Source organism: Leucopleurus acutus, assembly GCF_964270905.1.
Source record: "Leucopleurus acutus genome assembly, chromosome: 14".
Taxonomy (NCBI): domain Eukaryota; kingdom Metazoa; phylum Chordata; class Mammalia; order Artiodactyla; family Delphinidae; genus Leucopleurus; species Leucopleurus acutus.
This window is the reverse complement of record NC_139156.1, coordinates 6,590,197-6,616,389: the sequence shown is the minus strand read 5'-3', so window position 1 is coordinate 6,616,389 and position 26,193 is coordinate 6,590,197. Positions and strand designations below refer to the sequence as shown.

General features: G+C 48.8%; 1 protein-coding gene across 2 annotated transcripts in view; it reads right to left on the bottom strand.

Annotated features, from left to right (window-relative positions):
• Nucleotides 1-26,113, bottom strand: part of UROS (uroporphyrinogen III synthase) — a 34,571-nt gene extending 8,458 nt beyond the window's left edge. Inside the window, exons 1-6 of one of the 2 annotated variants that reach the window (XM_082854609.1) lie at nt 25,925-26,113; nt 10,696-10,996; nt 10,433-10,516; nt 8,684-8,780; nt 5,766-5,840; nt 4,042-4,116 (exon numbers count right to left, since the gene is read on the bottom strand). In XM_082854609.1, coding sequence (XP_082710735.1) covers nt 4,042-4,116; nt 5,766-5,840; nt 8,684-8,780; nt 10,433-10,516; nt 10,696-10,758 — 394 coding nt within the window. In that variant the 5' untranslated portion in view covers nt 10,759-10,996; nt 25,925-26,113. The remainder of the gene's footprint in view (nt 1-4,041; nt 4,117-5,765; nt 5,841-8,683; nt 8,781-10,432; nt 10,517-10,695; nt 10,997-25,924) is intronic. The other variant, XM_082854610.1, reaches the window with a different exon arrangement.
• Between the last annotated feature and the right edge of the window lie 80 nt (nt 26,114-26,193).

The following is a 26,193-nucleotide window of genomic DNA, read 5'->3' as shown; positions in this document are numbered from 1 at the left end:
CCTGGAAGATCTCTCTGAACACATCCCCTTTCGGTGCCTGCAATCAGAGGGGGGAACAAGCCAAGCTCTCCCCCTCCGGCACCATCTCCACGAAGGCCCAGCTAAATAACAGGAATGACTGTAGGCGTCCTTATTTCAAGTTGTCCAATAATTACAAACCGGCGAGTGTTTTATTTAAATGGCTCTGTAAGTATCAGTACCGACATAAAAGAACACAAGCAACTGGAAAACTTTTAAATATACTGTAGATAATAGATGCTCACCGCTTTTTCTTTTCCAGTGTGAGGAAATGTTTTCATGCAGTATAGATGTCATCCCTCGTAACACACTTTCAAAGCCATGACCAGGTGCTATTCTGAACCAGAGCCCAGGTGTCCCTCCAGTGTCTGCGTGTCCGTGTGTGTGTTTGGTGGTGGGGTGTCCAGGAGCCTAGGGGCCAAAGCGGCTCCCACAGACCCTTCCCAGCACCTGCTGTGGGGCAGTTGTAGGACAGCAGCCAAACCAGGGGCCTACTTTTCCTGCAGCCTCAACCCCAGGGGTGTGCAAGGGGCTTCCAGAAGATTCCAGAATCGGCCCTTCACAGCCTTTCTTCTGCGGGTCCAGCAGAGCACTGAGCTGCTCATCTGTGTTCTCTGATTGCTGGTCACTACTAGGGAGATGGGGAGTTGGACGCACATCCTGGTGCAGGGCAGGCATCTTTTTCCCACTGCACCCCCAGTGCCCGGTGGAGAGGCAGGCCGAGCAGGACCAACCAGCTCAGCTGGCTTCATGGCAAAGCACCACCATAGCAGCACAAGGGAGGAAAACCTGAAAATGTCCTGGTTGAGACCTGCCGCAGGAGAGGAGAGGCATCTCGTGACTGTACTTCCTGGGTGCTAACCTCCTCCAAGAAGCCAAAGGCAAATAATCAGCACTCCCAAATGGATTACGTCCTGAGCAAAACTCCTCGCGGGACTCTTCCATGACTGAACAATGGAGCAGATTACTGGGTACATTTATGGGAAACAAACTCTGGTGGATGAGGACCTCTCTGGCCCATCTCATCACCATGTGAACTGACAGCATCTCCAAAAACGGCATAGCTCAACCACCCAACCCTTCCTCTTTGTCATAAGATCGTTTATGGAAAATAAATGATTCATTATTTTAAAAAAATTTCCTTTTTGGGATGACCTCACTGCCTACTGATTTTTAACCCAAACAGGCCAAAGCTAAATAGGCCAATGTAAAAGCCGGTTGATTACACAGGGGTGAGAGGTGAGGTGTCCCCAGGACGACAGGGAGCGACAGGGGCCCGGCAGGGGTCTAACACGACGCGGGATGGTGAACCATGGGGCTCAGACGCTCTGCTCCGCGTTCCTTTAACGGGAAGGGGGCCTGGCCCGCTGGGCTGTCGGGCTGAGGACAGCAGCTGTGTTGAAAGTCCTAAGAGGATGTTATGCAGCTGGAGCAGGAGCTCTGTACACAGTCACTGCTGGTGATTAAGAACTAGACTGAGCGCGTAAATGTCATTTCGCTGGAGGAGATGTGAGTGTCTGTAGAACTCTCACACCCTCCAGGACTGTGATGACCGCGCCCCCTCAGGCCTGCTGTGAGGGAGGGTCCAGTTGTGCAGGCGGTGGGCACTTAACGTGGGTAATTAGGACCACGAGACTGACTGGGCGACAGAAGGAGAGCCCAGCAAGTGGGCGAGGCTGCAGGGACGAGCCCTTGGTCAGCTCAGTGCAAGTCCAGGGGGACAGTTCAAATAACCCGCATAATCTGTCTGCCTCTGACACCCTCCCCCTCCTTCGCTCTCTCTCAAAATGTTGAAATTGTCTTCTACCTTGGACCACTTAACTTGTATTGATACTTCCTTTTCCCTTAGCGGAGATATCCCAGGAGGGAAGAACTGTCTGTCAGAACGACGAGCTTTCAGATTAAATGAGCTAATAGCTTTAAGTGCTTATAACAGTGCCTGTGACAGAATAAATAAGTGTTTAAGTAAAATAAATAAGCAATAACTATGAACTGGCCTGTTTACTCCAAGCACTGGAAGTAGATTCTTGGCTTTTAAAGATCAAGCTTCAGAGCTGACTGGGGGAGAAAATCATTAACGCCTGGGTAGAACCGAGGAGAGCGTCCTGCCAGTGTCAAGACGGACTCTCATGTGGATGCTGTTCCAAGTGCGAACTGAAGACTCATTAGGACCCACGGGGTGGACACTGGCCGTGCCGTGTGGAGTCTGCCCTCCCGCCTGTCCCCTCCCAGCTCTGGGACCTTGGATGGTCACTCGGTCCCCGTAGCCTGGACAACAGCACCGTCGAAAAGAGTGCTGGGTGATGCTGGGTGATGCTGGGTGATGCTGGGTGCCCCTAGGCTGCCCCTGTGGTGCCTGAGCCACCAGTGACGGCTGAGCTGTGGCCTGTGCCTGGTGCGACGGGGGAGCCACATTTTTATTTCGATTAATTTAAATTAATTTAAATTTAAATAGGCACATGTGGCTCCTGGCTGCCATACTGGACTGTGCAGCCTGCAGTGGACGGTAGTGAGGACCAAATGAGGCGAGGCAGGGGGAGCGCCAGGAACACGCTGACCACCCAGGAACGTCTCATCCTCGATGTTAACACAGCGCATACAGTGGCCCAGGAAAGAGGAAATAAAATTATTCTTAAAAGAAAAGGGGAGAAAGGAGAGCCAACTGGGAACCTGGGAAGTCCCTCTGCCATCCCCTGCCTGAGCTCCAGGGGGCCTGGTCCACGGGGAAGTGGAGGATGTGCGACTTTTTCAGGTCCAGCTCCTAGGGGTCAACAGAAACACACGAGCTCGAGAACCTTCACCAACAGCACTGGCTCGTGACAGGAAGGCCTCCTAAGACCTTAGAGATCGTTACCTGGAGAAGAAATGTTCCTACACACCACGCCCAGACACAAAACCATGCACCACGGCCCCAGAAGCCGTAAAAATTCCTGGTTAAGGTGTCCTTGCCCCCTGCCCACCCTGAAACCACCACCCCAGGGGCAGAGAAGACACCCCTCTCCTGGGACCACCTCAGAGCAAAACCTCAGGTGTCAGCAGCCAACCTGGCCCTGTCTTCTAGCTCAGCAAGCTCTAGAAAGGGTCTGCAAACCGCAAACCCAGGTCAGAACCCAGCCCATGGTCTACGGCTGCTCTCGTGCTACGACGGGCAGAGGATGTGGCCGCAAAGACGGCGTATCTGGCCCTCGCAGACAGTTCCACACCCCCTGACCCCGAGGAGCGAAGCTCTGATTCCCTCTCAGTGACAGAAGGCAAGCTGGTTCTGTGTCATCTTTCACGTGGGGGTCTGATGTCACACATCTCTCAGGGAGGGATCCAAGTGACAAGGACACAAGAGCATGTGTGTGCAGTTGGATCAGACGTGTAGGGGAGAGGCTGGGACACACAACTTGGAGGTGGGGCTCCCCTGCAAGTACATATCGAGCCTCTCCGTCCTCTCTCTCGGAGAGTTCTGCTCCAAAAATCTTGGCCCATGTTTGGTCAGAAGCTGAAACTTTCATAATTAAAGCTTAATCCTTATTTAAATACAAGTATCCCCAGAACCCTTGCCATTTTAAGTCTCAGCCCATATGCTGCCCAGTGATGAGCTTATGGGGGGCTGAGTGGGCTCTTTAGGGGGAGCGGGCTTTGTGGGGGGGGAATTCGGACAGGGAAGAGACTCCTACCAGGAAGGCGGGGAGCCGGCAGACAGAGGGACGGTGCCAGCAGCTTCTGCTGCTTCCACTCCCCTTACAATCCCTGCAGAGGGTCTTGCTTCTGGTTTTGTCTCCAGCCCTTTTATTCTGTGTCACGTTCAGGTTGTCTCAAGTCCTTGGGTGGAGGGGGTGGAGGGCAGTAGGCTGGATCTCAGACCAGCACAGACAGATGCAGATACAGGGCAGCCACGGTCTTGGAGCGGCACACACCCATCAGCCACAGTATCAGCATCGTCACCGAGGAGGTGGCCCTTTCCCGAGGTGCTGGTTGTGAGACCGACCAACAAAAATAAATGGGCTTCATTTGGGGCGACCTTGTTCTACTTACTAGAACAAATGTACTCTGCAAGCTTTTCTGCATTTCCACAGTTTTCTCCTTCTGTATGCAGGCCAATTTTATTCACTGGAAAACAACAACAGCAAAATATATTTCTTTACATGGTTATTAAAGTCCTGTTCCTGTGTTGTTTTTAAAATGTGCAAATACAAAGGCACATGCCTTACAAATGACATGGAGAAAGTCTCCCCTTGGAGGCTGGTGTAGGGAGACGAGAGAGAGCTGGGTCCCAGCCCTGCCCTCCCTAGGCCTGTGGCTTTGGATGGTAAGGCATCATTATCAGCAACTTAGTCTCAAAAGGTTCAGGAAAAATTGTTCCTTGCCTTGTATTTATAACTTCTCTGTAAGTTTTCTTCGAAACAGCTTGGACAGATGTTACCAGCAAAGGGATTAGTGGGCCAAAGGGTACAACTATTTTGGCAAAGCTTTTGAATACATGCCAACCAAGTACTTCTCAAAAGATGTGAACCAAATTTCAATGCCATTTAGCAATATTTGAATACATTTGTTTCACCGCACCCTTATCAGCAGCATTATATAGTTAACTAATTACTTTTTGTAAACTTAAAAAGGAAAAAAATCATGTTTTAAACTGAACTATAGTGTTCAATGAACAAAGCTAAGTCAGTGTGGAAGGAAACCTCCTCTTTTCCTTCTCTGCTCTCATCACCACACGTCTGCACTCTGGTTACCCAATGTGTGGGTTTTCCACACCAAGCAATTCTCCAGTTCTCAGCTAGGTGTCCTACAAGTGACCTCAAGTCTGACACTCTCTACTGGGAGGTAGCGTCAAATCCCGAGGATGGAAGGCTCAGTCCCACAAACTGCTCCCACTTCAGACCCAGGTCTCTGCTTGTGCTTCTGACTGACCAGCTCTAAATCGGAGGTTCTCACAACCCACTCCTTGGGTTGGATCATTTGCTAGAACAGCTCACAGAACTCAGGAAGATGGTTTACTAACTACTGCAGATTTATTACAAAGGATATTTCAAAGGGTGTAAATGAACAGCCAGATGGAAGAGGTGCAGCAGGCAGGTATGCAGGGAGGGCCTGAGCTTCCGTGCCCTCTCCTGGCTCCAGCCTCCCAGCTCCCTCCGCATTACTGTCCTTCTGGATTTTTATGGCGGCTTCATACACAGCCATGATTGATTGATTAATTCAACCTCTGGCTGATGTCTTCTCCCTGGAAGTAGGAGGCAGGGAGGGCATGAGGCTGAAAGTTCCTACTCTAATTGGAGGATTGGTTCCCATGGCAACTAGCCTCCAATTTAAGGGGCTTTCCAAAAGTCACCCCATTAAAGTCAACTCAGGTGGAGTTGAAAGAGGTTTGTCATGAATAACAAAGTACACCTTATCTTTTTTTTTTTTTTTTGCGGTACGCGGGCCTCTCACTGCTGTGGCCTCTCCCACTGCGGAGCCCAGGCTCTGGATGCGCAGGCTGTCAGTGGCCATGGCTCATGGGCCCAGCCGCTCCGCGGCATGTGGGATCTTCCCAGACCGGGGCACGAACCTGCTTCCCCTGCATCGGCAGGCGGACTCTCAACCACTACGCCACCAGGGAAGCCCCACCTTATCTTTTTTAATCACTCAGGAAATGCCAAGGGTTTTAGGAGCTCTGTGCCAGGAACAGGGACAAAGACCAAATATATATTTCTTATTATAATCACAATATCACAGTCATTCTTTGGTGTTTTATTTGTACCTTGACTGCTTACCTAGAGAAGCAGTAGCATTTCCCACCACATACACTGACTTAGCATTCCATTTTTCTTGCAGAGACTTTCTCCAGACTGTAAAACATGAAATTTGATGTGAGTTGCAAATACCAAAGTGGCCATTTGGACTGCTGCCCAAGGCTGTTTGTTCATCCTAAAAAACTTGTGAGCAAGGAAAATTATTAATAACCAAATATAAAGAACAGCATCTCAAACTAAAATCCATTTTTATATTCTGTCCATATTCTGCAGGCAAATTTTTTAAAATCACTTTGGCAAATGTTTCAACATGCCTTCCTTATTGAAGGCATTAAGTATTAAATCACTTCCATAGTTGGCACTAGAAGGATTTTTAGTGCATGCTAGTAAACATAACTTGAAGAATTAATTTGCATAGTAATATTAAAATTCAAAAATCTGGACTTTTTTCTTTTTTTTTTGGCCGTGCCACGCAGCTTGCGGGATCTTAGCAAGGGACTGAACCCGGGGCCATGGCAGTGAAAGTGCTGAGTCCTAACCACTGGACAGCCAGGGATGTCCCCCCATAATCTAGACTTTTAAAGAAAAAATTACTGGTCGTGAAAAAGAGGCAACTTAAATGTCTAATAAAGCAATATGACTGGTTTTATTCGGGATATAAATCTGAAAGCAGTCAAGAAACTGTCGTGTCAGATGGGAAGGCTCATTTATCTATTAGGTCAAAGAAGAGAATAAATATCAGGTTCATAAACAAACACAATTTAATAGAGAACACTATCATTTGATGACAAAAAATAAACATCTTTAAATATGGATTAAAGAAAAACCAAGAGAAAGTGGATAGTATAAATGTATCACAAGGCCACTTGGCATTCAACATCCTTTTAGAAGATAAGGAAACACTAGTTCTTCCTTCCTAAGATCTGACTATGAGTGTAATTTTCCCTTAAATTCAATAGTGTTACTCTACCCTTTACACTCCTGTGAGAAATTCCCTTTTAAAAAGCGATAAAAGACTGAGTTTCACCTTCTTTCGTTTCCTACCCCACAAACGTAAATAATATTTATTTAAACATTACCTACAGCATGTGAACAAACCATTCTCCAAGCATCATAGTAGATATGAGTTGGAGTAAGCCCTGGGTGAAATCAGAATGCCCGGCTTCAGAGCTGGCTCTGCCCCTTAACTTGGGCTCGTTCCTGGCAAGTCAGCTGACCCACCTCCTCTGTTTCCCTGTCGAGATAACGGGGATTAACTACACCTCTCCTGCCTGTATTCATAGAGTTGTTGTAACAATCAAAATAAGAAAATGTATGGACTATATTGTACACCTGTAACTTACATAATATTGTACACCAACTATACTTCAATCAAAAAAAAGAAAAAAAGAAAATGTATGGGAAAATGCTTTTTAAACTATAAAGCATTATAAAAAGATATGGTGTCCATGCTGGGGATTTTTTCTTTTTCATCATCTTCATCCTCAAAACACATACAAAAGGGAAAGCACAACTGTGAGACCAAGATTCCTGAAGCACCACTGGGAGAGAATACACACGCTTCTCCATCTCGAGTCTTCTCTCTCCATTTTGGAAATAACAGTACTTCCGGTTCTGAGTTGCCTTGAGGATTGGACAGCACAAGTCCTCATGCCTAAGAAAAGCGTTAGACTTTCTCCTCAATAGGAGGTAACTGCGTATATGAAATCACCGAGTTGGTGATTTTTTGGCTGTAATGAAAGCCTCATTAACTGTAAAGATAATGGCCACTCTGCACTGTCACTAACTCAGTGTCACCACGCACCAGGAGATGTCCTGAATGCTTCACTCTGGGACTCAGACTCCGCAGCTAGAATCATAAAACTGACTTACAGACCGTGTGGTCTTGGAGAGTTTCATGCCCTCTGCTCCACAGGCTCCTCATTTGTCAGGGGGGGATACTAACCATACCTACCTCAGGGATGAAGCAGCCAGGACCTGGTCCGGCACACAGTAGGCCCTAGAGAAGCTCTAACTAGTGGTAGAAGTGACGATCCTGGGATGCAAGTATTATTGTGCCCACTTTACAAACAAGGAAACTGAGGCTCAGCGAGGTCAAGGAAGCCGCCAAGGTCAGAATGGCCATCTGAGGCCAGGCCTAACTGGCTGCAAAGCCCTTTGACAACCACCCGTCCCGCTGCCTCCCCGTTAGTATAACTGGAGCTGGTCCGGCCTGACAGACTGGCTCCAGGGCCTTGGACAGCTGCTGACTCTCCCCAAGCCTCAGCATTCTTATCTGTAAAATGAGGACCATGGTAGGTGAGCCTCTGGCCGGTCCAGGATTGAATGAGATTGTGAATGTCAAGCTAACATAGAGCCTGGTATACAGCAGGCACTCCACACGTTAGCTCAAAGCTGTCTGATGGGACAGACTAAGGTGGTGTTCAGTCTGAGAGCCGGGCTCTGACAGAGAGGGAAGGAAGCGAGAAGGAGGCCTGAGAGGGGTCACATCATCGAGTGCTGGCTTGGCACACACTGTTCTCATGTGCTGTTGGACCTTCCCATCGGCCCTGTGAGGAAAGACACTGGCGCCCATATACTATGACCACCTGGTGGGTGCACGTGGAGACCCCCCACAGCGGCACCCGTCTGGGCATTTAGGAGGTAGCACCGTCTCCTGCTTCCTGGTGACACAGTGCCACGAAGCGCTCACCCCGGTCAGAAGGCTACCATGTAACATGTCATTCTGTGTGGGACACTAAGAAACAGCTTAGAAGAAGGAATTTTATCTTCTGCTCCCTCCAAAGGTTCCAAAAACACGAAGTAACTTGGTACCTAAATAGTTTTTGACTAAAAGTCATTGCACTTTCTCAAACCTGAAGTCCAGCTATTTCTGGAATCTAGTATCACCAACGGGACAAAGCAAAGTCCAGTGGCATTCACAGCAGACCCACCCTTACCTTCGGTTTTATTGTCCTTCTCCAAACACAGCTCCACTGCTTCCACTGCTCTGGGGCTGGTAAAAATGAGGCCCCCATAACCTTCAGGGTGAGACAGCTGCACACCAAACAACAGCAAAGGCATTTTATATGATAGCCAAGTTCAACATTTTCCAGAATTCTAAATGCTTCACAATAGTAGCAGGCAAACTAATTCCATCCATCCATCCATCCATCCATCCATCCACTCAAGACAGAGCTTACTATGCGCCTGGAACTACTCTAGGCCTTTAAGGACATACAGGTAAATTCACAGCATTTCCCTCAAGGAGCTCACAGTCTTGGGGAGGGAGAGGCCAGTGTGATGCAGGGTGGCAGGTGTAACGGAGGCAAGGGACAATGTGACTCAGTCTGGGTGTGGCTTGGGTGCAGGCAGGATGGTAGACGTGACCTGCATCCATTAAGAAAGCTGGAACATTCAAGGAGTGATAGCCATGCTGAAGCCCTGGTTTTTGAGCATAAAAATGGTGATAAAATCTATTGAACACGTATTCTGAGCTGGGCACTGGGCTGTTATAGACATAATCCTGCACTGAATCTGTGAAAGTGCCCTGTGAGACGGGTGGCACTATTTGCATCGCACAGATTAAGACACAGAGGCTTGGCGAGGATAAAGAACTAGTCCAAGGTGAGGGGCAGAGCCGGCACTTGAGCACATGTCCCTATGATTCCCAAGCCCGTGCGCTCGCTCACTGCCCAACAGGAGCTTCAGAGAGGGAGTCCAGGAAGCCCCTCATGAAACAAACTGGCTGGGGGTGATGGAGAAGCTCCCACAGAGACTCTAGTATTTTTATGAGCACAGGGGCCTAGCAAAGATTTCAAATGATGAGCTCTGGTTCCCTGTTAAAGCTGCTTACGGAAGAGCATGCGATGTGGGTCCCTTATACATTCCTCACAGCACACAGACCCAGGGCAGATGCCAAATCAATGTTTGCTGAGTAAACTGTTGAATGAATAATTCAATCTTCAGCTCAGAGCGAAGGGAGATAGCAGAGAGGTCCTCCGCAGAGTGACAGGTGGGCTCTGACATGCAGAGCACGGGGGTGAACCTGATGCTCACAGCGGCCCGGGAGCCCGGTGGGCAGGGCTGGGCACACCAGTCCCACGAAGCCGCCCTGGCTCTGGGCCCACGTGTCCAGAACGGTGCCCCCGGGGAGATGTCCGGTGACAGGGTGCACACTGATGGGGCCTGGGGTGCTGGGCCCTGAATCTTTAGTCGGAAGCATTTGGAGGGCTTTCCTGGGACTCTCCCTGGCCATAACTATCGCTCCAATACATGGAAGCAGTCCCAACTCTCCCTCTTATCTGCTGGAGAACTCCACCAAGCTGCCCAACCTGGGGAGAAACAACAGCTCTTCTGCGCTTCGCTGAGGTCAGGGGCGGGGACTGAATGACAGGAGGAAGGTGAAGGGTCTGCGTGGCCAAGAGCAGCACAGGCTTGGTGCCTCAGCATGACTGGCTCTCCCGGGCCTCCTTACGGGCCCACCTCCAGGTTGGGTGGCTTTCTGGGGCCGCTGGTAGAGGCTCGGGCCGAGGATCCAGTAGCAGCCAAGTCCTGGAGCAGGTGAGCTCGTGCCGTCCTTGTTTTACAGTTGGGTAGTGAGATGAGGGCTAGCAAACGGGTCCTTCCCCTAGAATTCTGTAGGAGTCTACAGAAACCAAACGTGTCTCATTCAGAAATGATGGTGCTCAGACACTGATGAATCTTACCTTCTCCAAAAAACTGGGAAGAGACCAAAACTCAAATGATAAAACAGGGATCAAAGTGGCTTCGAGTCCATATAATCCTAATTCCTGCAGGTAAAAGAATATGGTTTTGAATTGGCCAGGGTTGTTTGGAAAATAAGGAAAAGGTCCTATTTCACAACTTATTCTGCGCCAGTTCCTCCGAGTTTTAGCAGATGGACCCTCCCCTTGACTTCAATCACAAGGCAGTGTTGGGCTTTCGGGGACCAGGTGTGTCAGGTACTTACCCTGATGTAGGGATCCTGGCCACAGTCGTCCTCCTTGGGGTCTTTCAGTAAAAGAACCTTCATTATTGCCTGGCAGTCTTTATGGGGTGCTGTGACAGAGCAGGGAAACGGATCTTAATTAGATCTCAAAGCCTCTTCCTAAGCAGTGTCAGCTGGGCTGGGCTCCAGGAGCAGGTAATCAGCTGCTGGCTGAAGCGGCCCATCCCTCGCACACAATGACTTGGCGTTTATGGGCTCGTTCCTTCTGGAGACCCTGTGTCACCGATAAGGCCCAGGGACAGCATGCTGGCACCTGATATCACTTGGAAAGGCAGATGAAAGCCATTAGGGAAAGGCAGTATCCTAGCTAAACATTTAAGGCTCACAGAAGAGAACTGATGCAAATTCTGGGTTGTATCTGTGACAAATATAGAAATGAGCATCTTATATTTTAAGGAAATAAATAATTACTTCCATTTCAAGATAAATATACTCAGTTGCTCATAAGCTCTTTAGGAAATGACTATACTGACTCTTCTATTTCTCAAGTGATGTTTTATAAATGTGATTGAGTATCATGAGAGGATTTTTCAAAAATTTTCTAACCCAGAAACCAGCTGGTTGATATTTATCAAAAGGCTTCTATACTTCATACCCCTTCTTCCTATAATTTCACTTCCAAGAATAAATTCTAAGGTGACACTCATATATGTGTGCAAAGATTAACATAAAGATATTCATCCTGGTCTTCTTTTTTTTTTAATTGACATATAACATTGTGTAAGTTTAAGGTGTACAATGTGATTTAATACATTTGTATGTTGCAATATGATTACCACTGTAGCATTAGCTAACACCTCTATCACCTCACATAATTATTTCTTTTTTGTGGTGTGAACAATTAATATCTAGTCTCTTAGCACCTCTGAAGTTTATAATACAGTATTGTTGACTATAATCACTATGCTGTGCATTAGATTCCCCCCCACCCAGAACTTATTTAACTACTAGTTGCAAGTCTGTATCTTGGTATTCTTTACAATTGCAAATAACTGGAAACAATGTAAACATCTAACAATGAGAGAATGGTTAAATAAATCATGGTACAGTTATATGAAATCATTAAAATATTCATAAACAACTTAATTATATGGATTATTTAATCACAAAATAATGTTAAGTTTAAAAGAACAGGATTCAGAATTGCATTAAGGTACCATTTACAGATTTTATATATACACATATACGAAAGAGTATTCTTTGGTGGTAGGTTAGGGTGATTATTTTCTTCTCTACCTCTTTCTGTTTTACCCCCCAGTTTTTTACAATAAATATTAAATTCCTTTTGTGTCAAGGGGGTAAAAGCACATTATCTCCATCCCCAAAGCCTCAAATCAAATACTGTCGAAGACCTGCAAGATAAACTGCAAGATAAAATGCACAAGTAGCATTAGACTACCAGTCAGTGACTTAATAAATATTATACAGTGGTTGACAGTAGTCAAAGAAAGTATATTGCTTGGAGCAGAAATGTGTTAACTCTGGGAGCCACTATTTATAAATTATTACTGAACATACTTCTGGAACATTATAGTATCTGTGGGACATCTTAGGAAAATTGTCTCCAAATGAATTGCTTTGTATCTAAGCAACCAAACTGGGGTGAACTGATAATAATTATGAAATCAAGTTCAATTAATGCTGCTGTCGAGCTGTTAGCTAGAGAGACGGGGCATTTGGGGAAATGGGCAGTAGCATCGTTTCTATCATTTCCTGAAGTTATTCCTGAATGTGTCTCCCACAGAAATCAGGAATCTCCCTTTCAGTGATGGTCACTGTTAGGTGTCAGCTTGGCGAGGATGTTTTCCCCATTTATTCACAAATGCTAACCGAGGTGCTGCTGGGCAGGTATTTTAGAGATGTGATCAAGTTGACTTACTGAAAGGATCACACAGAACAGACCAAGCGTTTAGGTGGGACTCAAAGAAGGAAGACACTTATTTTCGTTCTGGTCCCAACCATTTCAAACAAGGCTGTGGACAGATGGTCTCATGTGGAATTACGTCGGTACATCCTGTTAACTCTGCCTTCAACATGAATCCACGGTCCAGCCGCTTCTTAACTTCCCCGCTCCTGAGACCACGTGCATGCTGGCTTTTAGTAAAAGGGGTGATCCTTGGTAATCAGGGAGGGCCTGGTTCAGTCAAAAGAAAGGCCTGAAGAGCAGAACTGAGGTTTCCTTGAGGAAGAAGAAATTTCGCCTGTGGCCACAGCTGCAGCTCGTGCCCTAGCCTGGCCTGCCCTTCCCATCAGCTTGCACGGTGGATTTCAGCCCTGCCTCGCCAGCCCTCACGGCTGCACTAAATCTCCTGACATATATCCCCTACTGCTCTGTTTCTCTGTGGAACCCTGACTGATACACCTTCCAATCTGGGGGCTCCAGGAGTCTGGCATGTCACTAAGTGGCAGGTAGAACTTGGCATTTTCTGCATAAATCTTTCTGCGGCGTGCAAAGCAAGCAACTATTGTGGGGATTGAAAAGTGGGAGCGTAATGCTGTGAAGCAGGCATCCTGCAGCCACAGACCCCTACTCAGCCTTATCCTATTCCCCCCACCTTGGTTCTAGGTTCCAGGCTACACATCCCCAAGTTTCCAAAGCATCTGTTAGTATTACTTTCAGATACCAGGAGCCAACCTCTCACACAAGTGTTTCTATAGTGGTCTCAGGCAGTGACGCCTGGGACCTCCCTCAGGGAGGTGCGGTCTGCATTATTTGTTGGAGGCGTGGACAAGTTCAAGCCCTCCAGGCTGTGAGGTGACGTGGCAGAGGTGACTGGGGTGTGAGTTTACCTCTCCAGGGCGACCTCTCTGAGCAGGAGAATCTGAGTTGAGATCTGAATGGTAACAGCAGGGGCAGAAATGTTCAAGTGTCAGAAAGGGGCTCGGGGTGTCCCCAGGAGAGAAGGGTAGGCGTGGCTCAAGAGCGAAGGATAAGGGAGGCTCTGGTTCCATGAGAAATGGAAATCCACTGGAAGGTTGAAGCAGGAGCGACAGCGATGGGATTTACACTTCAGAGAGACCTCAGGCTTTGGGGCAAGGCAGCCACCACAGACTAGGCGTGCAGGTGGTCTCAGGAGCAGGGAAGTTAAGAGGCTGGACCGTGGATTCACACTGAAGGCAGAGCTAACAGGAGGTACCGACGTAATTCCATGTGAGACCGTCTGTCCACAGCCTGGTTTGAAATGGTTGGGACCAGGATGAAAATAAATGTCTTACTTCTTTGAGTCCCACCTAAACGCTTGCTTTGTGCTGTGTAATCCTATCAGGAAGTCAACTAATATTCGTAGACAGTTACTGTGAACCAGGCACTGGGTATATAATACGATTCCTGCCCTCGTATTAATGGGAGGGTAAAACAGATACACTACAAATAAGTAAAAATAGTGACAGAGTCATAGTGCAATGAGCATTATGAAAGAAAAGTCAGGATGCTGTGGAAACATAACTGGCAAGTCTTATTTGGACTAGGAGGGGCGGCAGGGATTGCCACTTGCCCCCGAACATCCACTCTTCCCTTCTCCCTCATATGAATGGAGCCCCTCATAATAACGGGGCGCGTGGTTGCCCAAGATAAAAACGTGTAGCGGGACGTGGCCAGGTGACTAGGTTCTGGACGACAGGATGGACGTCGAAGGGACGTGCACACTTCCAGGTCCTGCCTTAGCAGGAAGTGCTGCGCCCCTGCCCTCCCCTTCCTGCCTCCCTGGCTGGCGGGAATGCGGGCCAGGTGGCCAGCCCCTTCTACTGCAGGGGAGGGTAACGCCCTGGGGGTGATGGAAGGAGCAGGACACCTTTGTATGGCAGAGGCACCAGTCAGCCAGGGCTTTTACATCAGAGAAAAGGAGAGTTCTATCCTGTTTCAGCCATTGCTATTTGGATTTCTGTTAGAGCAGTGGAACCCATATCCTAACTAATACAGAGGCCAGAATAGCTTTCTCGAGCACCTAATGCTTAGGCTTAGACGTGGTGCCTGAGTAGGATTAAGCTCCAAGGTTGGCATGCCTGAGGGGTGGGAGAGGTCTGCGCAGCTGGAATGTATGGGGGAGAGTGGGGAGACAGGCCTCATCCGGTCCTGTTAGGGAGTTAGGGTTTATCTTAGTTCCAGTGGGAGGCGTCTTGCTGATGGATTTACTTCTCCTCTCCTTCCCTGGTTTCCGCTTGCCCTTTTCTCTTCCCCTTTCTCTCTGGGGCAACACAAGGAGGGAAGTGTGGGGTCACAGAACAAGCACAGGAGGAAGGGCCAAGAGACCAGCTTTACTGTCTATGATGTGATCTTTTCTCCCCTGTCAAATGGGAATAAACTCTGCCCCACCAAGGCCGCTGAGTGACTCAAAGGAGATAACAACAACAGCTACCCAGTTATTGAGCACTTACCACATGCCAGAGACTGTTCTAGAAGCTTTACATACATTAAAGCTATGAGGTTTATCCCACTTTATAGATGAGGAGACTGTGGCATATGGGGGACAAAACTCACCCAAAGTCCCCGGACCAATGAGTGGCAGAGCTGCCACACTCAGGCAGCCCAGCCCCAAAGCCCGTGCTCTCACCCCTGCGCTGTGCTGCACACCCAAGTGCTTGGGAAGACAGAGAGGTAAAAAGACATAAAGGACTTCCCTGGTGGCACAGTGGTTAAGGATCCGCCTGCCGATGCAGGGGACACGGGTTCGAGCCCTGGTCCGGGAAGATCCCACATGCTGCGGAGCAACTAAGCCCATGCGCCACAACTACTGAGCCTGCGAGCCACAACTACTGCAGCCCATGTGCCTAGAGCCCAAGCTCCGCAACAAGAGAAGCCACCGCGATGAGAAGCCCACACACCGCAATGACCTGGTCACCGCAACTAGAGAAAGCCTGCACAGCAATGAAGACCCAACGTGGCCAAAAATAAATAAATTAATTAATGATAATTTTTAAAAAAGACATAAAGTATCACTCTAGTGCAAAGTGCTTAGTTTGGTAATGAAAACATGTGAGAGCAAAACCAATCTACCCACTGCAAACAGAAAATATTTCTTTTGGGTTCTACTCTGTGGTTCTCTCAGGTAATAAAACCGATGCCTTAGGGATAACTTAAGAAATTCCATGAGATGGGCTGCAGGACTTGACAAATAAATATCAAATACTACCCTTGTCCCTTTTCTGCCGTTGCTCAAAGCATCTCTAACGTAAAATTAAGAGGAACCGTTGCTGATGCTTCTTGGCCACGCCAAAGGCCATGTCATCAGGTTCACTGAGAAAGGGATCAACTGATACGTGCACACAGATAGCCGTGCTAACACCCTGGTACTTTTCTCAGTAACTGAGAGTTTAAAGCTGAGAGTGTTCCCTCACCCTCACACCCCATAATGGACAGGTACCAGTCCCTGAACTACTGGGCACATCCAGCCCAGGGCAGAATCCAAAGGCTCAGAGAAAGGTCTACAGACACTTTCTCAAAAAGGGAAGGGCATTCCCAAAACGTCCTGCAGTGCCCAAGGGTCTGCAGCAAAGGCCCAGGGACCAGGTGACAGAAACAGCTCGTAGCAAGGGAAACACTCGCCAGGGGAGGCCTGGCTCACAGGGCAGCTGGGCCCCTGTGAAGGCACACCTGATCACCAGCTGCTCTGTGAACCAGGAACGACCTCCCTGCCTGGAATCTCCAGGTTCTGTCCAATGGCTTGCTTTCTACAATCATGGGGGCTTAGATGGTGGCATTACTGCAATTTCTCACAGGCCAAGGGAAGGACGGGGATATTTCTAGAGCTCAGTGCAGACTGTCATTCCTAGCTCAAGAAACCCACATTCCTGTCATCTCCAAAATGTAGCCAACAAGAGTGAGAAAGACAAACATTGCTACTTCTCACCCACACGGTTTCCCATCCTTAGGACCACAGAGGAAATACAGCCAGCCCAGAAGGTATAGGTGCCCGAGCTCTCATGGAAGACACGACTGATTGAACTGTGCTCCCTCCAAAGAAGTCCTAACCCTTGGTACCTACAAATGTGAATTTACTTGGAAATAGGGTCTTTGCTGATGTAACTAGGTTAAGCTGAGGTCATGGTGGATTAGAGTGTCCCACATAACTATGACTAATCCAACACGACTGGCATCCTTAGAGAAGAAAATCTAGACACAGATAGAGGCAGACAGAAGGCCATGTGAAGGAGGCAGAGACTACAGAGACGCTGCCAAAGGCAAGAAACACCTGGGCCCCCCAGCAGCTGGAAGAGGAAGGAAGGATCCTCCCCTAGAAGCTTCAGAGGAGGCAGGCATGCCCCACAGACCCCTGGACTTCAGACTGCTGGCCTCCGGAACTGGGAGACAATACACTTCTTTTGCTTAAGCCATGTGCTCTGTGGTGTATGTTACAGAAGCCCTAGGCAACTAGACAGAGGGGAACTGATTTTTGGTGCTGTCTACAGGACTGTCTCCTAAGAAAAAGCACCTGTGTGTGTGCTCCCGGCATGGCCAATCCTTCCTTTTCAGCTGAGGAATTTGAGGTTGGGGTGTGGCAGGGGGACCTGCCCGAGCTCACATGGGAAGTCCGAGGCAGAGCCAGTACTCAGCCCAGGCCTTGGGGTCTGAGTTCAGTTCCCCCCAGCAGCTCATGCCCGTCACACCATCTAAAGACTGGAGGAAGCGACACAGCCTTTCCTGGTGGGTATAAGCCTCCACGTGAACTAGTACTTAGCACGACATTTTCACTCAACTACGAAGCTTTTCATTTGGGGTTTAACCTTAATTATGCTTTATTTATTTCCCTCTACCCCGAGTCCCTGAGACTTAACACAGGAAGGGATTTCACCACAGTCCTCTTCTATTCTGGGCAGGAAGAGTGGGGGAGATGGCAGAATTTTTATCCTTATAGCTGGGGCGAAGTTCAGCTGCACCCTGAAGGCTTGCAAGTCCTGTACCTGCCCAGCCTCAAGACCAAAGAGAGAGCTCGGAGTCAGCGACAGAGACATCAGGAGTTGAATGGACGGGGGATCTTACGTGTCTGAAGTGGGGTCCTGGAGTGACACCCCACCGTGTGTGGCAGACAGCGGGAAGGACATGGCAGCAGTCCTTGCTACCTGGGGAAGAGGGCGGTTACCAGTTAGGGGGAGAACTGACATCGGGTTGGCTCATCAGTTGCATGGGAAACCAGCAGAGGGGCCGCCCCTCGCCGCCCCTTTGATAAATTATCATAGTGGAGATAGTTCGGATTCAAAGATTTCAAAAATCACCAGCTGGCGCCAGGAGCAGGTACATAGCATTTACTGATTATATCATAGGCGCTACAACTGAGAGGAAAGGTCAGTCAGGTGAGTAGGGTGTAGGTGAGGCAGGGACTGGTCGAGCAGGGGATGTGCAGAGAGTAAGAGAACAGTCATCTTGGGTGGCCCGATCATACAGGTGACCATGTATACCAGTCTGTCCAAGACAGTCCCAGTTTACAGCTGTCGTTCTGGTGTAATTACTGACAGCACCCAACTGCACTCTCAAAAGTCTCCCATTTTGGACAGTAAATGACGGAGTCACTTTCCTTATAACGGCTATGGATGTTCACAAATGTTTTACACAGCTTGATGGAATGGAAAAAATGCAGGACTAGAAATGAGGAGACTCTTATTCCTGTCCAAGAAATATGAGAGGTTTCAGTAACACAGTGTCTGGCAAGTATGAGAATGGTGGCCAGGCAGTAGGGCCAGAGCCCAGGGAGCTCCAAGGGGGAGCAGACGGGCCCCGGACTCAGAGCCACAGTGCAGGGCCATTCAGGCTGTGGTGAGGACTTTGCCTATTATCTGAATGAGATGTGATACCACTGGAGGATTCTGAGCACAGGACTGACCTGCTCTGACTTAGAGTTTCACAGGACCACTTGCAGGTGTGTGGAGAAAAGCCTGGAGGTAGAAAGGAGTAAAATAGGGAGGATACTGGAACAGTTTCGGTGAGAGATGTTATGGGCTTGGACCAGATTGGCATTTGAAGTGGGGAAAAGTGATTGCACTTGGATATATTATGAAGGTGTAGCCAACAGCATTGACTTGGACTGGACACAGGGTAGAGAGAAAAAGGAATCAAGGTGACTCCAACTGGACAACTGCAAGAACAGTAGCACCATGTCAGGACGTGAAGAACGACACAGACTATCCTTCAGAATGCCTCTTCTCCGCCAGCGTACCCCAGCCCGTCAGAGTCCTGGGAATAGGTTCACAGGTGTGCCTGGGGTCTGGGTCCTCTCAGCCCTTGGGGCAGCTGGGTAGAGCCCAGGGCAGCCAGAACTCACTCCCATCGCCTCCACGCCCACCCCAGCCAGGGCTGACTGCCTTTAGTTGTAAACTGTAAATCCTCGTCTATTTATGGAAATGTGCTGAATGAATATTACCATTTACTAGCTGTGCCATAGTGCTAAAAGTTGAAGAGTACTGGTATTAGACGTCCAAATGGAGAGATCAGGCAGGCGCTTTGGGCTTGGGGAAGGAGTCAGGTCAAAGGACAAAGACTTGGGAGTCATCAGTGTACAGATGGTATTTAAAGTCCTGGGACTGTGTGAGATTATGGATAGGAAAGAAGGGGGTCCAGGACAGAGCCCTAAAGCACTCGAACAATGTCAGTCAGGGATGCAGGGTAGAAGGGTCCTGGCAAAGGAGAAGGAAAACAGATTGGAGTGTGTCTTAGCTTGGGCTGCCATTAACAGACCACCACTGACTAGTGGGCTTAAACAACAGACAGTTATTTTCTCACAGTTCTGGAGGCTAGAAGTCCAAGATCAAGGTGCCATGAGGGTTTGTTCCTGGTGAGGCCTCTCTTCCTGGCCTGTAGACTGCTGCCTTCTTGCTGTGTGCTCACATGGCCTTTCCTCTGTGCTTGTGCAGAGAGAGACCCCTGATGTCTCCTCCTCTTAAGGACACCACCGGTCCTGTAGGACTTGGGCTCTACCCTTAGGACCTCATTTAATCTTAATTACCTCTTTAAAGGCCCTATATCCAAATACAGTCACACTGGGGGTTAGGGCCTCAACATAGGAGTTTGAGGGGCAAAATTCAGTTCATAACAGAATTACAGAATAAAGTGGACATAGAGATGTAATTGTAGATAAGAAGAGTACTGCTATTAAGAAGAGTAGGAGAGGGCTTCCCTGGTGGCGCAGTGGTTGAGAGTCCGCCTGCTAATGCAGGGGACAAGAGTTCGTGCCCCGGTCCGGGAAGATCCCACATGCCGCGGAGCGGCTGGGCCCGTGAGCCATGGCCGCTGAGCCTGCGCGTCCAGAGCCTGTGCTCCGCAACGGGAGAGGCCACAACAGTGAGAGGCCCGCGTACCATAGGAAAAAAAAAAAAAAAAAAAAAGAAGAGTAGGAGAAATAAGGCCATAACTGGCAAGGGAGGCAGTGAGGTCAAGAGAGGTTCCAGAAGCATTCCCCTTGCCCCACATACACACGTGAGAGACACCAGAGCGAGGGTAGGCGTGGAGAAGGGCATTCCGGATTATAGGCAAGTCAGGGAAGAATGCCATGCAATGCACTTGGGGAGCAAATGAGCAAGGCCCTTTGGTATGACTTTCTCCTTGAGGTTCCAGGTGTACCTTGTTCTGCCTTGTCCACTTGTAGAAGCTCCTGAATTTTAGCCACAAGGAGAACTAAGAAAGGACAAGCTGGCCTTCCAGGCCAGAAAGTTGGCTCTCAATTAGGCAGGAGAGGGGCTCTGCCATATTGCTTTCATTTACCCAAGAAACACTGAGTCTCTTCTTTGTGATGCTGGGTACTGGATGCTGGGCAAGGGACAAGTCAGACTTAGTGCCCACCCTCAAGGAACTCCAAGGCTGGTGGGGGAGGATGGACAACCACAGAACTGTGAGCGGAGTATTGAGAAAGAGACAGTCAAGGTACTTCCTACTGCGAACTGCCAGGATTTGGAAGCAAGGCTTCAAAAGTGCGCCTCTGGGTCTGGGGCTCCTCTGATGCAGATTTTGTATTCTGTTGGGGTAGATGATTTAGGGTGAAGTATCCTTATTCTAACCACTTTGTACAGGTCTGATGGGATTAACAAATAAAGGAGTTCAGCATCAAACTCATGCGGAATACGTTTAAGATGGGTAAAGCCAGCTAAGATGCTTTTCATTTACTAGAGCCTGGAGTATTCTAGGGACTGGGGCAGGCAAGGGGGTTCACAAAAAGTGAACAAACCAAACCCTTCTCAGCAATATGTCACTGTGGCCAATGTACACCTTCACACAGGACTCCTTTAGCTGTTCCCATCAAGAAGTTCAAACGCCAGTCACCCAGTTACTTGCTATGAAGAGCAAGCAGTGAAATGGCAAGTCCCTGTACTTGGCCTCTGTGGGGGACCGAATCCAAAATTTATATTTTGAATTCTTTTAACCCCAGGACCTCAGAATGTGACCTTATTTGGAAATAGGCTATTTGCAGATGCAGTCAAGTTAAAATGAGGTCATTAGGGTGAGCCCTAATCATTTATGACTAGCATCCTTATAAAAAGGAAATTTGCACACACAGGGACATACAGGGAAAACGTTAAGTGAAGATGAAGGCAGGGATCGGGGTGACGCATCTACAAGCTGAGGAAAGTCATAGATGTACCAGCAAACCACCAGCAGCAGGGAGAGGGGCCTGGAACAGACTCCCCCTCACGGCCTCAGAAGGAACCCACCCTTCTGACATCTTAATCTTAGAATTTTAGCCCCTGGAACTGTGAGACAGTATGTTTCCTTTTTAAAAAAATATATAGTGCTTCCCTGGTGGCGCAGTGGTTGAGAGTCCGCCTGCCGATGCAGGGGACATGGGTTCGTGCCCCGGTCTGGGAAGATCCCACGTGCCGCGGAGCGGCTTGGCCCGTGAGCCATGGCCATTGAGCCTGCGCGTCCAGAGCCTGTGCTCCGCAACGGGAGAGGCCACAGCAGTGAGAGGCCCGCGTACCACCAAAAAAAAAAAAATTTATTTATTTTTGGTTGCGTTGGGTCTTCGTTGCTGTGCACGGGCTTTCTCTAGTTGCGGCGAGCGGGGGGCTACTCTTTGCTGCGGTGCGCGGGCTTCTCATTGCAGTGGCTTCTCTTGTTGCAGAGCACAGGCCCTAGGCACGCGGTCTTCAGTAGTTGCGGCACACAGGCTCAGTAGCTGTGGCTCGCGGGCTCTAGAGCGCAGGCTCAGTAGTTGTGGCACACGGGCTTAGCTGCACCCTGGCATGTGGGATCTTCCCGGACCAGGGCTGGAACCCGTGTCCCCTGCATTGGCAGGCGGATTCTTCACCACTGCACCACCGGGGAAGCCCAAGACAGTACATTTCTGCTGTTTATGCCATCTAGGTTGTGGTACTCTGATAGGGCAGCTCTGGGAAAAGAATAGTCTCATCCAGATTGAAGCTGCAAGTGTGGTAGAAATACAGCATAGGAATTCCTTTCTCCCTGCACTTCTGTGACCAAGTTGAAAGCTCCCTGCTGTAAGAAACTCCTGTGCTAACTGAAGAATGTCGTTCGCCCTCTGCCTCTACAAGAATGAAGTTACCAGCCACTGCAGTCGCTGACCTTTGACACACCCTGAAAGGAATTCAGGGCAGAGATCAGGAATGAGGCACTCTGAGCTCTGGAAAATCTGGCAGAACAGGCCTTCAAATAGTTAGATATTTTCAGGAGAAAATTTTATGAACCCAATTTCTTGCATCTTCTCATACCTATAAAAGCACTAAAATCACTAACGGAGATGTCAGCTCCTTGTGACTAGCAGCAGCCTTCTACCGATATGTGTGCTTGATTGCATGGACCCCCGTTACCAGAATCATATATTTGCTGACCTCCCCCTACCTCTTCCGAGCAGCTCCTCCAAGCTATCTGAAAGCCGTCTCCCGGGCTACAGTTCTCAGTAAGCCCCAAATGAAACTGAACTCACAGCTCTCATGTTGCACAGTTTTTTTTTTTTAATAAATTTATTTTCTTTTATTTATTTTTGGCTGAGTTGGGTCTTTGTTACTGTGCACGGGCTTTCTCTAGTTGCAGCAAGAGGGGGCTACTCTTCGTTGTGGTGCGCCGGCTTCTCATTGCGGTGGCTTCTCTTGTTGCGGAGCACGGGCTCTATGCGTGCAGGCATCATTAGTTGTGGTTCACAGGCTCTAGAGCGCAGGCTCAGTAGTTGTGGCGCATGGGCTTAGCTGCTCCGTGGCATATGGGATCTTCCCAGACCAGGGCTCAAACCCATGTCCCCTGCATTGGCAGGTGGATTCTTAACCACTGCGCCACCAGGGAAGCCCTCTTGCACGGTTTTTGTTTTTGTTTTTCAGTCGACACCTGTTACCTGTATTGTAGCAATACGAGGAAGGCAGAAACAGAAGGAGAGGCAGGGGTATTCTCAAGCTTTTAGACAAGGAGGATTGTATGTGAGCCACTCTGAACTTTGACGAGAGGCCTGGTGGAGTGGAAGAAGCTTGTGCTAGAGGGGCTGAAGCCTGGGTTCTGGTCTATGCTGTTCTCCTCTTGGTCTCAATTCCTGCATCTGTAAAATGGGCTGGGTCCTCTGAACCACTGGCTTTTCTGAGGGACTTTCTTCCCCATAGTAGATGCTCAGTAATATTTGTTTGCACTTTAGATTTACCCAGCGACTTTTGAGCAGGGGAGATGGTCACTTTTCCTTAAAGAGACAGGGAACTGACTTGATTAAGGCCTCTTTGCTGGTAAGAAAGAGCCACACCTCAAACCCACACTTTTTAACCATGTCCTGCTGCTCTGAGATCAGCAATAACAGCAGCCACCCTTCTACCCAGCACATACTCTGTGTGATTTACCAGGCTAAGCATTTTACACGCAAGATCTTAATCTTCATTTAAACCAGCAAGGAAGGTATTATTATTCCTTTTTTACAGAAGAGGAAACCAAAACTCTGAAGGTTGGGTAACAGGCTCAAGGTCACACAACACAGTACGTGGCAGAGGTGAAGTCTGGAGCCCATCCCCATTCTCTCAAGCACTTGCTACCACCTCTCTGCTCTTTTAAGATAAATTCTGAGCTGAAGGTGAAGATTGGGCCAGCAGGTCAGCAATCTAGTCTCTGACTGAGCGAAGTTCCGTGGGGTCAGTACCATATTTTCTTGAATGACAAAACCACGGTAGTCCACTTATTCGCATTTGCTACTCATTCACACTCTGACCATGAGCTCAACACTGGGTACTAATCCGAGGGCACAAAGTAAGGCTTTCCCCCCTCCTCATATCAAAGCAATACATGCTTATTGTGGAAAATTTGCAAAATACAAAAAAGTATAGTTCCTCAAAAAATTAAAAATAGAATTCCTATACGATCCAACAATTCCACTTCTGAATATATGCCCCCCAAAATTAAAAGCAGGGACTTGAACAGGTATTTGTACACTCACGTTCATAGCAGCCTTATTTACAATTACTAAAAGGTGGAAGCAACCCGTGTCCATCCATGGATAAATGGATAACAACAACAAAAATACATACAATGGAATATTATTCAGCCTTAAAAAGGAAGGAAATTCTGACACATGCCATGGCAAAGATGAAGCTTGAAGACATTATGCTAAGTGAAACAAGCCAGCCACAAAAGGATAAATACTATATGATCCACTTATACGAAGTCCTAGAATAGGCAAATTCATAGAGAAGGAAAACCACTTTCCAGGGACTGGGGTAGGGGAGATTGCAGAGTTAGTGTTCAATGGGTACAGAATTTTGTTTTGCAAGATGAAAATTCTGTAGAGAGGGATGGTGGTGACGGTTGCACAAAAATGTGAACATACTTAATGCCACTGAACTGGACACTTGCTTAAAATGGTAAATTTTATGTTCTGTGTATTTTTACCACAAAAAAGTATAGAAAAACGGGGAAAAATCACCCATGACATTTCAGTGCAGCTCTATTGGTAGGCTGGCACAGTGTCTTCTGAGTCTTTTTCTAATTTTAGCCTTTTATAGGTCTTTCTTTACAGCTACCTCTCTCGTGCATTATTGGAAGATGTTGTTTTTGTTTGTTTGTTTGTTTGTTTTTTTGCGGTACACGGGCCTCTCACTGCCGCGGCCCCTCCCGCTGCGGAGCACAGGCTCCGGACGCCCAGGCCCAGCGGCCACGGCTCACGGGCCCAGCCGCTCCGCGGCACGTGGGATCCTCCCAGACCGGGGCACGAACCCGTGTCCCCTGCATCGGCAGGCGGACTCTCAACCACTGCGCCACCAGGGAAGCCCTGGAAGATGTTTTTACATTGTTATAGGACCCAAAGGGGCCATTTTAAGCTATGCCATCATATGTGAAGCCCTGATGTTTACACATATTATATTCCACGTTGTGGCCTGGTAGGCAAGACTGCTAGGAAAGACAGAACTCACAGAACACAATCATGGGGACTCTGGCTCTGAGGACCCTTAAGGTATCCTGCTTCCACTTCCTGCTGCTGAAGGATCATTGAGAGGTTATCACACTTCTGCTTAAAATTCTCCAACATCCAATCTCACAACTTGGGGACAGTTCATTCCATTTTTGCAGTCACACTCATCCAACCTACTCTCCTCATTTTACAGACAGAAAAAAAAGGAAAGCCATAGACCTCACTCTCAGAAAGCAGATGTCTTCTCTAATTTGTGACTTTCTCTCCAAATAGTACTCTTTACAACAGGCTGCAAACTGGCAGTGCGTGGGGTAAACCTGACCGGTAGATGAATTTTATTTGGCACAAGTTTTACAAATCAAGATTTTTTTGGTAAAAGTCCAGAACTCCAGGTTCTGTTGAAATGTGAGAACTGACCACACTGGGCGGCATTTCCACTCGGCCACAGTTGGCAGCAGCTGCCCGGTACACGCTCTCTACCTTGCCAAAGTCCCCTGCACTCTGTTCTCTCCAAAGAGGCTCAGGTCTAATTTAGAAATCCCCACTGGCCCTGTAGCATACAAGGTTGATCCCTGACTTTAAACTTTCAGATTGAGAAATGCGCTCAGGATCGGTTTCATTCATCACTGACAAGGCTGTGCCACCGACTGTGCTGGGGCACGCCCGCAGGGTCGGGCCTTAACCAGGCGTGAGGGCATCTGCACAGATCCGACGACCTTCCATTCAGGGCCGACCACTGCCCGCGGCCTACGGCCCAGCACCCAGGCCAGCACTGGCCTCCGGGTTCCGCTCCCGACTCGTCATACACCGGCAGGGCAGCAGGCTGGCCCCTGCGGAACGCCGCGTAGTCGTCGGTACCGCGCGCGGGCGACACCTACCTCGTCTGGCTGGTGAGGCACTCGGCAGGCGCCCAGTGGGGGGCGGAATCGCACGGTTCCCACCAGCAGGCAGTGAGGCTGCGGGAGCTACCAGCCGGGAGGGCGACACCCTCACCGCGTGGCCGGCGCTGCCATGGCGACGGCCCTCCCCGGGCCCCAAGCACCAGCACTTGCGCCAGGGGTCGTGGAGCCCCGGCCTCGCTCAGCTGGAGCTCACGCATGCGCACCGACACCCAGGACGCCCTGATACCTGGCGGAGATGGGTCGAA